This window comes from Mesoplodon densirostris, chromosome 13 (genome assembly GCF_025265405.1).
Source record: "Mesoplodon densirostris isolate mMesDen1 chromosome 13, mMesDen1 primary haplotype, whole genome shotgun sequence".
NCBI classification, from domain to species: domain Eukaryota; kingdom Metazoa; phylum Chordata; class Mammalia; order Artiodactyla; family Ziphiidae; genus Mesoplodon; species Mesoplodon densirostris.
In genome coordinates, this window is record NC_082673.1 from 62,673,643 (window position 1) to 62,688,831 (window position 15,189).

Below are 15,189 nucleotides of genomic sequence, written 5' to 3' on the forward strand. Positions count from 1 at the left end.
TATAAATGTTATGGGAGAATTAGGGAAGGAGAACTCAGTTTGTTCTGGAGTTCAGAGTTGTTCGGTGAAAGAGAATACCTTTGAGTTTGATCTTGCAACATTAATAGGGTTTATCAGGGCAGCCAGGAGGATGGTGTGTCTGCCAGGTAGCAGCAACAATTCTCAGAAAGGTGTGGGAGTTAAACTGGAGATGAGGAGGAAGGTGCCATAAGGAAAAGTTTCTTGACTGGAAAGAAGAAGAAGAAATTCTGGAGAGCAGAACAGGCAGTCAAGCACATGCTGTGGAGCAACTCTGCGGTGGTATTAGGATTCAGGCATAGATGTTCAAGTTGGGATGGTCAAAAGGAAGCTAGTGAAGGGACTTGCACAAATGAATGACAAGATGAAAGTGGAGTTTTTAATACGTTTATCCTGGCAGGAATTTGGAGCCCAAATCAGAGCTGTAGAGTGAGTTGAGGCTGATTGGCCCTCTACATTGGAGTTGGTAAAAACTGGGAAATGCTGATAAGAAAAGTAAATCCAGGAGATATTTAAAAGGATGTTAAAAGTCAAGGTATGGAGAGTATTATGGATAGAGGTGTTAAAGAAGGAATGTGACCTCAGACACTGAATAATTAGATGTGATGATGGAAGTATGTGGACATGCTCTTAGAATGCTTCAGTTTCTTTGTGGTGAAATAGTAAATGTTTATTAGGTACTTTGTTTATGTTATCTGAGTGAATCCTCACAGCAGCCATATGAGGAAGAATTGTAATTCCTATTTGGTTTGAAGAAACTGAAATGGAGAAGGTTAAGGGACTTGCTCAGGATCACATGACTTGTTCCACTTACTTTTCTCCAATTCGATTTTGAATCTGTGTGCTGGCCTCCCATTCTAAAACATTGCATTCACTCCAGACACCCATGGTCTCCATCTCATCAAAAGGAATTTTCCCAGTCCTTTTCTTACTTTTGTAAATCTTCAGGTTACTTAATTGATCCCTCCTCCTTTAAATTCCTGATAAATCCATTGGATGCTATGGTACCATGTCCAGTTTATTCTCTATTTTCTATTTTCTCACACTTCTCTTAAATATTCTGTGCCTGATCCTCCATCCCTCTGCTTTTTGAAAATCCTTGGAACTCTATCCTAGATCTTTTTATTTTATCATGCTATACTCTCTCCTAGATCAAAAATTCTATGACTTTTACCATATACAAGCTGGTTTTAATTAATTAATAAATGCCAACATTTATCACTCTAGCTAAGGCCTTGCTTCTGAGCCACAGGCTTGAAACTCTCCACCCCAAATCACCTCCTGCCTTGCTTACAAAGCCACTTTGGCCTCAATATTTCCAAGCTATAACTCCTTATCCTTAAATCTTCTTTTTTCTGTGTACCCTGTCTCAATAGGTACATGACCATTGGCCCATTTGCCCAAGCCAGATATGAGAAGATCATTGCTGGATTTTTCTTTCCCTAATACCTAAAATCTAAATAATCACTAAGTTCTATGACTTCTACTTACCAAGCCTTATGGATTACATTTCCTCAGATTTATACAGAACCCAAGCTTGTTTTGTTGGTTGCTTTATGCCTGGGTGTAACCCACTATCTGGTATTTAGTAGTTACCTAATAGATATTAGTAGAATAAATCAATGAATAAACTAATGAATGGATTCGGAAAAGAATGAATAAACAAATCAAATGGGAATGGAAATTTGCTTTCTGATTTTGAAATCTCTGATCTTTTCCAGTCAAACATTCTTTTTATGATAAGCTAGTTCTAGGACCTGGGTCTTTGATCCAGCATCTCAGTGTTCTTTCTACCTCTCATAATATATCACATCTGGGGAAAGAAAATCATGGTGTCACGGACACCTTATCAAGTAACAAGAGAGTGTAAACCCCTCTTTAACAATGACAAACCAAAGACTTAGAAAAGACATAACCTTCTCATGGCCATTCAGCTGGCTATTTGATAGAGGTACTAAAATTTAATCAATATTTAGTGCAATAATGTTTCCTCTATTTCATGACACTTATTAATCTTTGAAAAAATTTAAAAAATATTATACTCTTAAGCAACATGTATGTTAAATGAAATATAATTTCTGTTTATACAATATCTTATTTCTCTTGCTATCAGTAAACTATGTAGTCTTGGTAGTGTATAAATGCTATTTGCAATGTGCTTATAGTTTTCTATAAAGCTGCTCTGAATAAATGAATATTTTAATGTAATTGTTTCAGCAACAGAAAGGACTTCCCCAAACCTCAAAATAACATCTGACATCTTGATAAGTAAGAAAGGAGACTGAAATTTACCTGTTTGTCTAATAAAGTTGAAAAGATTGACTTGAGAGCTTGAACAGTTACTGGACTTTCTGTTATGGCCATCTTTAAGAGCTCATAAAACTATTTTTGGCCTGCTTAAAATTTTAATGCATAGTCAAAGACACCTCAAAAACTTTGGAGATATTTGGGTATCACTTCATGATCTGCCCTAAGTTTGTAGTTCTTAATCCATTAAAAGACAGACCTGCTTGTAAATCCACAGGTATAGATAAGAAGTCACTGTTTGACTGAGTCTGAACCCTTTTCAAATGAAAAATGTCAGTGGCAGAAAGAGAGGATTAATTACATTTTTAAAGGGTTTTCAAAGATTTTCATAATTCCTCTGGTATCACTTGAAATGTGACATGACTAGGTTCTTTTTTTTTCTTTTTTTTTTAGTATGTAAAAACAAGCAAATTATTTGGGCATCATTTTTACGTAGAAAAGAACATTTTAAACTAGTGTTTAGCTGAAGGGTTGAAATGTATTTTATCTTTAGAGGGTAAATTGTAAAGAAATTGTTTAAAATGTAAGCATGAATGAAAAATAAGAACTATCAGATAGAAATAAGACAGTTTCATTCAAACAGAAAAATTATCCCAAATTTTTAAATAACTGCATTATCAATATGAAAATGCATACATACGTTAAGGGATATTTCCCACTGAGCCCTATTTGACATCATAACAGGTTGTTGGCTATGCTCTATCTTTGAGGGTTTTCTATACAAGTCTCTGATTCTAATGCGTTAATCAAAAAGATTTTATGAGGATGAAAAACGTTTTCAAGGGAAAATCTCAGAAATGGGTTTGTTATTCTGCATGCAGGAAACAAATTATTATTGTTCCATATTCCCTGGATTCTGGGTAAGCTTCAGGGTTTGATATTTAAGCATTAATATGTTATTTAACATGTTTTTTATTTATAAAACTATGTTTCAGAAACTCAGACTTATTGAATTTTTTGGGGTCCATTTGCCTCATTACTGATCATCTTTAGCTACTGACACATAAGAACGAAAAAAAAAGTGAGAAGTGTGTCTGTCTTAATTTAATAAGACAGACACACACTGTCCATTTTTAGTGTATTTGACAAGCAGAAGAGGAAGGAAGTGTGAGAAGATGGAAAAATGGTGGTGTAGTCCTTGAATTTAAATTTTTACTGTGAACATGGAATTATTTCCATTACATCTTCACTGTTCAGAGACAGATAAATTTATATTTCATAATGGGCACAATGTAACCATTACACAATATTTTAACTAATTTTTGTTTATTTACTTTGATTTTGGTTTTTGGGTGGAGCATGAAAAGGGATGTCTGGTACTGTAACTATTAAAAAGAGGTGACACAAAAATAGAGAAATAACAGATATAATTTAACTCAGGTTGATGGTGTTGCTTTTATGTTTTAAAAAAATTTATTGAAATATAGTTGATTTACAATGTTGTCTCAGTGTCAGGTGTATAGCAAAGTGATTGTTTTATATATATATATATATATATATATATATATATATATATATACACACATATATATATTCTTTTGTAGATTCTTTTCCATTATAGGTTACTACAAGATATTGAGTATAGTTCCCTGTGTTATACAGTAGTAACAAGTAACCAACCTTGTTGGTTATCTGTTTTATATATAGTAGTGTGTATATTTTAATCCCAAACTCCTCTAATTTATCCCTTCCCCTCCTTTCCCCTTTGGTAACCATAAGTTTGTTTTCTATATGTCTGTAAATTTATTTCTGTTTTGTAAATAAGTTCATTTGTATCATTTTTTTAGATTCCACATATAAGCAATATCATATGATATTTGTCTTTTTCTGACATACTTCACTTACTGTGATAATCTCTAGGTCCATCCATGTTGCTGCAAATGGCATTATTTCATTCTTTTTTATGGCTGAGTAATATTCCATTCTGTATACGTACCACAGCTTCTTTATCTATTCATCTGTCGATGGACACTTAGGTTGTTTCCATGTCTTGGCTGTTGTAAACAGTGCTGCTATAAACATTGAGGTACATGTATCTTTTTGTATTATAGTTTGTGGGAAAAAAATAAGAACCCTGCTATACTGCTGATGGGAATGTAAATTGGTGCAGCCACTGTGGAGAACAGTAGTCGCTTAAAAAACTAAAAATAGAGTTACCATATGATCTAGTGATCCCACTCCTGGGCATGTATCTGGAAAAACTATAATTTGAAAACTATAATTCGATGGTGTTCCTTTTAAAAGTCTCAAGATTAAATCTATATATTTAAATTTAGTTATTGACTTGAAAAGAAACTAAGGCCATATTAAGGCAAATATTTCATAATATATTACTTACCATGATTTATATATCATTTGCAAAGTGTAATTACTGAACACATTTTTTTTATTTAGAACTTTCCTCAGCTGTCTATTCTATATTGGTTTCCATTCATACTTCTTCCTATTCCATTCCTTCCATTTTCATGTCTGCTCTTGAGCAGACTGAGAGGAAATTCCATTAAAAAGAAACAAATTATAATATTAAGATTAATATTTTGAATTATAAAAAAATAGTGTGATAATATAGTATGGTAATACTCTCAGGACATAAATATCATAGATTTAATTACTTAAAGAGAAGGTCTCCAATTCCTGATTGAGATATTTTTCCATTTATTCCAAACAATGTTTAGGCTTAATGACCAATTTTTAAATTTTTGAAGGCTTCATTTATTTCTGTTTTTATTAATCTATTCATTTATTTCTTGAGTGAGCATTTGATGAATTCCTACTTTATGCAAGTGTGTATACTGTCTTTACTTCCTGTTTCTCTTTAATGATCCCAAAGTAATAATTAGGAGGAAATAAAAGGAAGAAGACCATCCTAAACTGGCTGTTTCTTAAGGGTTTTTGTCCAAACCCTTTTGGTAACATAGAATCTTACCTAAAGTACCAAACATAAAAAGTAATGACATTGATTAAACATTTTTTTAATTTGCAAAAACATACATGTCCATTTTTTGTACATGTAGTTGTTCTATCCACTGTAACTAGTAGTAAATTCAGGAAATTGCCAAGTACTTTCAAAAACTCTCCATGTTGTTCACCAAGAGTCTTGAATCATTGTAGTACAGTTATTGCCTAAGGCATATATCTTTAATTGTAATGTTTTAGTTACTTTGGTGATCAAATGTAGGAATTTTAACTCTAAGTCATTGTCCTAACGCTTCTTGTCTATCTGTTTTGGCATTGGATCAATGCTTTCTGAGGACGTGTTATCATTTCTACTTCTTAACGATTTACTAAATAGAATGGACTTCAGTAGGTGATAAGTGTGCAAAGGCTCAAGAAAGAAATTGGACTAAATGTGAATATAGGGCTTCCCTGGTGGCGCAGTGGTTGAGAGTCCGCCTGCCCATGCAGGGGACACGGGTTCGTGCCCCGGTCCGGGAAGATCCCACCTGCTGCGGAGCGGCTGGGCCCGTGAGCCATGGCCGCTGAGCCTGTGCGTCCGGAGCCTGTGCTCCGCAATGGGAGAGGCCACAACAGTGAGGGGCCCGCGTACTGCAAAAAAAAAAAAAAAAAGTGAATATAATTATAAGGACAAGTTTTATTATCCTCTCAGGATACCAAGGTCAGTTGTTTTTCAGATGAACATAATTAATTCTCATATGAATCCTGAGAATATTGTTCGTGTAAAGCAAGCACACAAAAAGAGACAGCTGTTGGTAAAGCACAAGTGAAAGTAATTTAAACGCCTCTTGTGTTCATTGTCTGCAGGAGAGCTGGAGGTGTTTCAGAAAGATGGAGAACGAAAAATTCAGAGTCGGCAGCAACTTCCAGTGGGAACCACCTGGGGGCCGTTCGCTGGGAAGATGGACCTGAATAATAATTCCTTGGTATGTGGATGCACAGAAATGATCTCTGCTTGCTTCCCAGTGAAATCACTAAAAATAACTTTTTTCTTTTTCATGGACCACAAAACTGGGATGTCTTCCAAGTAGTCTGTCTCTGACAGTATTATACGTAGAATTTAGAAGGAAACAGGTTAATCATACTAAATGGTTATCTAGTAAGGTAATTTATAAGGTTGTGGCTTTATCTGCTTAGCCAGACTAATATTGTCCATATTTAATAACATATACAAATGCTTTTATTTTTTAGATGACACAAATTAATTGTCATACATTACAAGTTTACATGATGAACAAAGAATAAACAACCTTGATATTGCTTGGTAATACTATTTGTACCTTTAAGAGTGAGAATGAGTGATCAGCATCATAATTTTTCTTGTTAACTTTTTTGTAAAAATTCTGAGATCAGAAAGTCTACCTCTAGGAAAGATTTTATGGACAATTGATTGATTAGATGTTTTAAAAAGTTATGGAAAGATGGAATATTTGGTTACATTTAAACTTCATTTCTTAATTGAATGTTAGCTTTCTATTGCAGCTGTAGCAAATTACCACAAACTGTGGCTTAAAACAACCCAAATTCATCATCTTGTAGTCTGAAAGGAATCTCTCTGGGCTAAAATCAAAGTGTCTGCAGGGCTGAGTTTTTTCCTGGAGCTTCTGGGGGGAATGTGTTTTCTTTGCCTTTCTACCTTCTAAAGGTTGTCCACAACCTTTGGCTTCCAACCCCCTTCCATCTTCAAAACCAGCAATGGCTGATAGAGTCTTTCTCATATCTTTATTCTGACTCTTGTGTCTCCCCCTTCCACATTCAAGAACGCTTGAGGGCTTCCCTGGTGGCGCAGTGGTTGAGAGTCCGCCTGCCGATGCAGGGGACGCGGGTTCGTGCCCTGGTCCGGGAAGACCCCACGTGCCGTGGAGCAGCTGGGCCCGTGAGCCATGGCCGCTGAGCCTGCGCGTCCGGAGCCTGTGCTCCGCAACGGGAGAGGCCACAGCAGTGAGAGGCCCACGTAACGCAAAAAAAAAAAAAAAAAAAAAAAAAAAGGACGCTTGTGATTACATTGGGCCCACCTGGGTAATCTAGGGTACTCTTGCAACTTTAATTCCATCTGCTTTCTTAATTCCCTTTTGCCTTGTAACATTCACAAATTCCAGGGATCAGGACATTAGGACTTCTCCTATTATAAGTAACAATACAAGTGATAAAACTTGGGGATAAAAACGTTTTATATTCTTTAAGAAATCCAGAAATTATTTATATGAATGGAAGTCCTTCTCTCTAAATGCCATTTTTGTAGGAAGAGTTTCATGCCTGCTAAATATCTCCATCTACACTGGGGGTCGGGGGGAGACATAAACACTCCCAGGGTTTTTTTTGTTTTTGTTTTTTGCGGTATGCGGGCCTCTCGCTGTTGTGGCCTCTCCCGTTGCGGAGCACAGGCTCCTGACGCGCAGGCTCAGCGGCCATGTCTCACGGGCCCAGCCGCCTCGCAGCATGTGGGATCTTCCCGGACCGGGGCACAATCCCACGTCACCTGCATCGGCAGGCGCACTCTCAACAGCTGCGCCACCAGGGAAGCCTCCCAGGGTTTTTTTGTTTGTTTGTTTGTTTGTTTGAGGTACACGGGCCTCTCACCGCTGTGGCCCCTCCCATCGCGGAGCACAGGCCCCAGACGCGCAGGCTCAGCCACCATGGCTCACGGGCCCAGCCGCTCCGCGGCATGTGGGATCCTCCCGGACCAGGGCACGCGAGCCCGCGTCCCCTGCATCGGCAGGTGGACTCGCAACCACTGCGCCACCAGGGAAGCCCCCCAGAGGGGTTTTGACAGGTGTGCTCAACTCAGCAACATTGCTTTCCTTTTTCAATGGATTACATGAAAGAAATTTCTTCTTCAAGCTACTACATGAAAGAAACTGGTATGTGCGGATTTTTGCTTATTTAGTGCCATGTGGATGAGACAGAGGTCATTGATTTAACTAAAAGTAATGATTGGAATAAATAAGAAACATTTGTGTCATCAAACTTTCAAACAACATAAGAGGTTCTAGGGGTGTGCTTTTTACTTCCTAAATCCATGTGTTTAATCCATAAAAGGATGAATCAGGAGACTGTACAAGTGTTTAAGAACCAAACAAGTTGATAGGCCAGGCTAAATATTTAATAATCTGGGCAGTTTAATTTGTGGTGGTCCAGTGCACCTACTTCAGAAAGGGTTTGAGAAGTGGCTTCACAAACACTGCAGACCTTAGTTGGTTGAGTTGTATTAGTGGACTGTTCTACTGATTCCTTTGATAGAGTAATATTAGCTATTATACTGCTTTATCAAGCAAAGGCAAGAGGAAGATTGTGTCAACATCAAAGGTTGAATTAAATGCTATTCAAAACCCATTTTATCTGGGGGTTTCAATTGGTTCTCTAGCATTTGCTTTAAAAATATTTTAGGCAATAAGATATTTATCTTATTTGTCACTGTATATCAGACACCAACATAAACTTTAGTCATTTCTCTGATATTTCTTCAAGAGTGTACTGCCATTGAAGTGGCAGCTATTGTTGATATAAGAAATGCATGTTTTCCCCTTTATTATATCAACATAATATCTCTATGAAAATGCAACTTTTGATTAATCTTTATATCATTATATATATGTAGACTGGTGCTTTTTACACATTTTTAACGTATGCTAAATTGTGATGTGTGGAAAGTAAACCTATTTGTGGAACTTTAATTTTCCAGTGAAGTATTTTTAGACAGATGATATCATTTGGTTCTTTTTTCATGCTTCTATACCACTCTAAAGCTATCTTGTGCCATACATAATATCTTTTAAAGGATTCAATTTATAGTTATGAAGTTTTTGGTGTTTTTGATACTATTTGAAGTGAATGAATGCTCTTTAGGGTATCAAAAACCAATCGTGGGGAATAGTTTTTTAATAGAAAATAATCTTAATACCCTAGTTTTCTCCTTTTTTCTTAGGATTTAAATACTTAATTCATGTTAATTCCCTAAACTATAGCACTTTCTCTATTTTAAAATGTAGTTGCTTTGCTAAAATATACTTAAAAATTTTTTTGACAATAACATTCTTTTCCAGAATTTACTTTTGATTTTATGTTATTAAATACTACTAATACTAATATTGACACTACTGTTACTTCTGTAGAACAACTGTCTAAGTTATACTTCGTACTTATTTTTTCTAGACACTATATGGAGAATTGGAAATGAATTAGCTCCCTTACTCCTCAGAACAAACCTGTGAATTTGGTTCTATTTTTATTTATTTATTTATTTATTTATTATTGAAGTATAGTTGATCTACAAAGTTGTGTTAGCTTCAGGTATACAGCAGAGTGATTCAGTTATGCATATACATGTCTATTCTTTTTAAGATTCTTTTCCCTTATAGGTTGTTACAAAATATTAAATATAGTTTCCTGTGCTATACAGTAGATCCTTGCTGGTTATCTGTTTTATACATAGCAGTGTGTATATGTTAATCCCTACCTCCCAGTTTATCTCTCCCCACCTTACCCCATTGGTACCACAAGTTTGTTTTCTATGTCTGTGAGTCTATTTCTGTTTTGTATGTAAGTTCATTTATATCATTCTTTTTTTTAAATTCCATATGTAAGCAATATCATGTGATATTTGTCTTTCTCTTTCTTTTTTTTTTTTTTTTTTTTTTTGTGGTATGCGGGCCTCTCACTGTTGTGGCCTCCCCCGTTGCGGAGCGCAGGCTCCGGACGCGCAGGCTCAGCGGCCATGGCTCACGGGCCCAGCCGCTCCGCGGCATATGGGATCCTCCCAGACCGGGGCACGAACCCGTATCCCCTGCATCGGCAGGCGGACTCTCAACCACTTGCGCCACCAGGGAGGCCCTGTCTTTCTCTTTCTGACCACTTCACTTAGTGTGGTAATCTCTAGGTCCATCCATGTTGCTGCAAATGGCATTTTTCGTTCTTTTTTATTGCTGAGTAATATTCCACATCTTCTTTATTCATTCATCTGTCAGTGGACATTTAGGTTGTTTCCAAGTCTTGGCTATTGTAAATAGTGCTGCTCTGAACATTGAGGTGTATGTATCTCTTTGAATTATGGCTTTGTCTGGACATATGCCCAGGAGTGGGATTGCAGGATCATACATTAGCTCTGTTTTTAGCTTTTAAGGAATCTCCATACTGTTCTCTATAGTGGATGTATCAATTTACATTCCCACCAAAGTGTAGGAGGGTTCCTTTTTCTCTACACCTTCTCCAGCATTTATGTTTTGTAGACTTTTTGATGATGGCCATTCTGACCAGTGTGAGTTGATACCTCATTGTAGTTTTGATTTGCATTTCTCTGATAATTGGTGATGTTGAGCATCTTTTCTTCTTTAAACTTTTTATTTTATATTGGAGTATAGCCGATTAACAATGTTGTGATAGTTTCAGGTGCACAGCAAAGGGACTCATCCATACATACACATGTATCTATTCTCCCCCAGACTTCTCTCCCATCCAGGCTGCCACATAACATTGAGCAGAGTTCCCTGTGCTATACACTAGGTCCTTGTTAGTTATCCATTTTAAATACAACAGTGTGTACATGACGATCCCAAACTCCCTAACTATCCCTCCCCCCATCCTTCCCCCTTGAATTTGGATCTGTTTAAAATTATATTTATAGATAAGAAAATAAAGGCTCAGGCCTTTTTATTCCAGAATCCGTGTTTTTAAAGACCAGACCACACTCCTCAATAGTATCTATAATGTGATTTGAGTATGATAAAATTGTTAGGGATTTCTTTACATGAATTCTAAGTTTATAAAAATCTCTGGGAGAAAATATGCAGTGATTAGAGGTAGACTCTTTTTTTTCTTACTTTGGGCAAAATATTTGTTATTATACTTCATAACTATCATGACTGAGGAGTTATGAGTTAATTCAAAGGCTACCACAATTTTATTACCTCTTTATATTTGGACAGTACTTTAATATGTGTTTTATATCATGAAGATAAATTTTCTTTATCATAAAATATATAGCCTACTAAACCTTCCTTACCCAACCTGGAATCACATTTGGAATTAGCACACTCTTTTAAATTAGCACACCCTTTTAAATTGCTTATTCACCAACTGATGTAATGTTACTCTGTTCAGGCTCATGGTGTTGTCTCAAGAGATCCAGCACACTAATTAATCCAACACAGTAATTAATTGAGTCACCATGCCAGATGTCAAATCCTTTTTATATCTTTCAAGTTCCCATCTTGAAGTGCATTAGCAATATGCCACCTTCTGCAGGAAGCCTTTGCAGACCAGGCATTTGGATGTATATAGAACATTTCCAGAAATATAGGCTATATAGAAAGACCAAATGAATTGATTTGACAAAAAGTTTTCCTTGGAATCATGTAACACACTGAACACAAAAATAAATAATCTTTTGCTCACACCTCATTATCTTGTTAGATATTTCATGCTTAATAGCAACATATAGTTAATATTTTCATTGGGCCAGATAGGGGTCAAAGTGCTTTATAAGTTTTATATCTCATGTAGTTCTTACATAAGCATATGAGAAGATAATATCCGTTTTTTCCTCCTTTGTTATAGAGGAGGAAACTGCTACTGTGAGAAGTTGAATGACTAGCCCAAGGTCACCTCAATCTGACTTGAGAAGCCATGTTGCAATCAAATACTGTCTGAGAAATTTTATCTGTAATATAGGGATAATAATGCTACCTAGCTTATCAGAATTTTGTAAAGACTAAATGGGGTAGCATACATGAGTTATCCAGAAATACTGACTACTGTTACTGCTCAGTCACCTGTAAAAATGGGTCCATTAAAATCTGTCAAGTTTAAAACTGAAAAGACACTCCAAATTAAATAAGTAAAACTATAGACTTTTGGCATTTGGGGATTTTACATGCCTAAATTTGACTATTTTCCAAGGACACTGTATTAGTCTGGGTTCTCCAGAAAAACAGAATAGGGTGTGTGGGGTGTGTGTGTGTGTGTGTGTGTGTGTGTGTGTGTGTGTGTCTAGAGAGAGTGAGTGGGAGAGAGAGAGAGTGAGTGGGAGAGAGAGAGAGAGAGAGAGAGATTTATTATAAGGAATTGGCTCACATGATCATGGAGACTGGCTAGGTGAAAATCTGCAGTTTAGGTCAGCAGGCTGGAGAGTCAGTGGTGTAGATGAAGTTTGTTACTTGCGGAGGCTAGTCTTTTTGTCCTATTCAGGCTTTCAACTGATTGGATGAGGCCCACCCACATTACAGAGGGCAGTCTGTTTTACCCAAAGTTCTCTGATTCAATTGTCAATCTCAACCAAAACTCTTTCCAAGTTAATACACAAAATTAACCATCACAGATCCCAAAGGTCTATGGTATATTGTAAGTTTCAGTTTTTTCAGGCAGTCTTATGCCCCTGAATGAATTGTTAGCCAGCAAGTGAGCCTAGCTTTTTTTTTTTTTTTTTTTTTGCGGTACGCGGGCCTCTCACTGTTGTTGCCTCTCCCGCTGCAGAGCACAGGCTCCAGATGCTCAGGCTCTGCGGCCATGGCTTATGGGCCCAGCTGCTCCGCGGCATGTGGGATCTTCCTGGACCGGGGCATGAACCCGTGTCCCCTGCATCGGCAGGCGGACTCCCAACCACTGTGCCACCAGGGAAGCCGGAGCCTAGCTTTTTTTCCAACATCCTACCTCTGTGCCAAGGAATAACTTAACATGCTATCATGGTGACACAAATTTCATGTTTTTGAAAGTCTTATAATTTTATTCATTGAAAATATCAAAGGACTATTGACAAGGAAGGAATTTTTTAAATCACTTTAAATTGTGATCAATATCTGTTTTGAAGGTGTTTTAGAATTTCTATATTTATATGTTGTGCCTTTGATGTTTTCCCATTTTCCCTTGAGGACAAAGATCTTTGTAATATGCTAAATCTCTGCTATGCTAGCCCAGGTAAGTGCTTAATAATGATCAAACAACCTTTATATAGAAGGTTAGGTGTCTCTAATATTAGTGACACTTGCCCTCTCTCTCTTTTGAATATATCAGCCGTCAGCAGCTAATGAGTCTTATTCAGTGAACTGCATGCTGGAATCATGCAACATGCATACTTAATTAAACAGAACATAAATAGAAAGTCCCAGGTTACTTAATACATAATAGTAAACTTATCACAATCTGTTTAATTCAACAAATGAAATTTGACATAGAAATCTCATTTTATTGATGCCATTCAATCAGAATAGAGCCTTGTTTTATTTTCCCATCGGGTTGTGACATTGAATTCTACAAATAGGAAATACACATATAAAGGATACTATAGGCAAAATTTTATTGACTTAATAATGACATAATGCACACATTAAATTCCACCTTACATTTTTTAAGATAGATATTAACATAGAAATGTGGTTGAGGAAAGAATTAGAGATTCCTGATCACATCGCAGGGAAATATTAGAATTGTTAGATATCTCCATTGCTCCCCTTCTAGTTCTAACTCTTCCAGTACCCGTCTCTGAGCCCATTCATTGCCATGGTCTTCAAGCTTCATGTTGTACACACTCTAGAGCAACTATATCCCTATCCATGTGTCTCTAGCATTCACCTGTATTGCCAAAGGCTGCTTAGTGGAATCATCTCTGACTTTCTATTTGAGAACATTTCTTCCAGCCTCAGGAGCAAACCTAACTGCAAGCCTGGCAAGCTGGAAGTGCTGGAGAATTAACACTTCCAAAAGTAATCCTCAACCAATTATGGGCAGAAGTAGGTGGATAAATACCCCTGCTTCCTCACCTCTCCATTAGGATATGAGAAGTGTTCTACACAGTCTCTTGGAATTTGCCAGTGAAATTGAAGTCCAGCTGGCTTTATAACACAGCGTTTATGGGTTTTCTTTTCCTTCCTCCTTCCTCCTCCACACCTCTACTGAATTTTTCTGAGATCACCCCTCCAATAAACTACTGACACTTAAATCAGTCTCAGGGTAACCTTCTGGGGAAGCCATACCAACACAGCTTCTAGGATACAATAATGAAGTAAATTGGAAAGTTATATCCAAATTATTGTTGAGATTCTAGACGACATAGATTTTTAAAAAATTGTTAGTATTCAACTCTAGATCACTGCCTCTGGCAACTAATAGATACTCAATAGATTCTCTTTAAAATAAAAATCTGATCTAATTGAATTTCCTTACCAGGAGCAGTCTGACTGACTCTACCCATACCCTCCCATCTCCACCCTCTGAATGATATAATTTATAATGCTACCAAGGCATGACTTTTTGTGGGGTCTTATATGTCTTTTCATTGATGTTGACATTGTGAATAATATCCTCCTTTTAATATTCATTCTAATCTGGGCTCAGGACTACCATACTTTCCTACTTCTTATGTCTCTCTGGGTCTTGGCTCTTTTGAATTTAACTGTGAGTGTTTCCCAAAACACTCTGGCCTTTCTTCTCTTCTCCCTCTGTTCCCAGTGCCTCAGGGAGCTTATCCACTTGCAAAGCTTCAGCTACTAATTTACAAATGACATTTAAATTAAAAAATCTCTAACCTTGGCTTTTTACCCTTCCTCTAATAACACATTTCAACTGTTTTACAAGCCTTTGCCACTGACTTCCTCCAACTAAACAGTCAGGAGGCGAGTTTATTACTGTTTCCACACGCTGTCTCTCTGTTCTTCTCCCTGACTTCCAAATTTTAGTCACCTTTAATCCGAAGTCTCTCCCTCTCCTTGTCTGCCTCTGCAGGAAGTTCTTTCTATGAGTTATCCCATGTTTCCCTCCCATTTCTACCTCTCCTTCTCTCACATCTCAAATGCCTATTTACATATATAGTCATAGACACACACACACACACACACACACACGCACGCACCCCTCTCCTTTATTGGTTATAACTAACATCCTTGTTTTTGTCATCCACCCAGAGCCAGACATCTTCCAAGA

At 37.0% G+C, this 15,189-nt stretch overlaps 1 protein-coding gene across 1 annotated transcript in view; it reads left to right on the forward strand.

The window, feature by feature from the left end:
- ZFPM2 (zinc finger protein, FOG family member 2) overlaps positions 1–15,189 on the forward strand; it is a 384,049-nt gene that overhangs the window by 146,428 nt on the left and 222,432 nt on the right. The window contains exon 4 of the mRNA XM_060116199.1: positions 6,088–6,206. Within this exon, the coding sequence (XP_059972182.1) occupies positions 6,088–6,206 (119 nt within the window). The remainder of the gene's footprint in view (positions 1–6,087; positions 6,207–15,189) is intronic.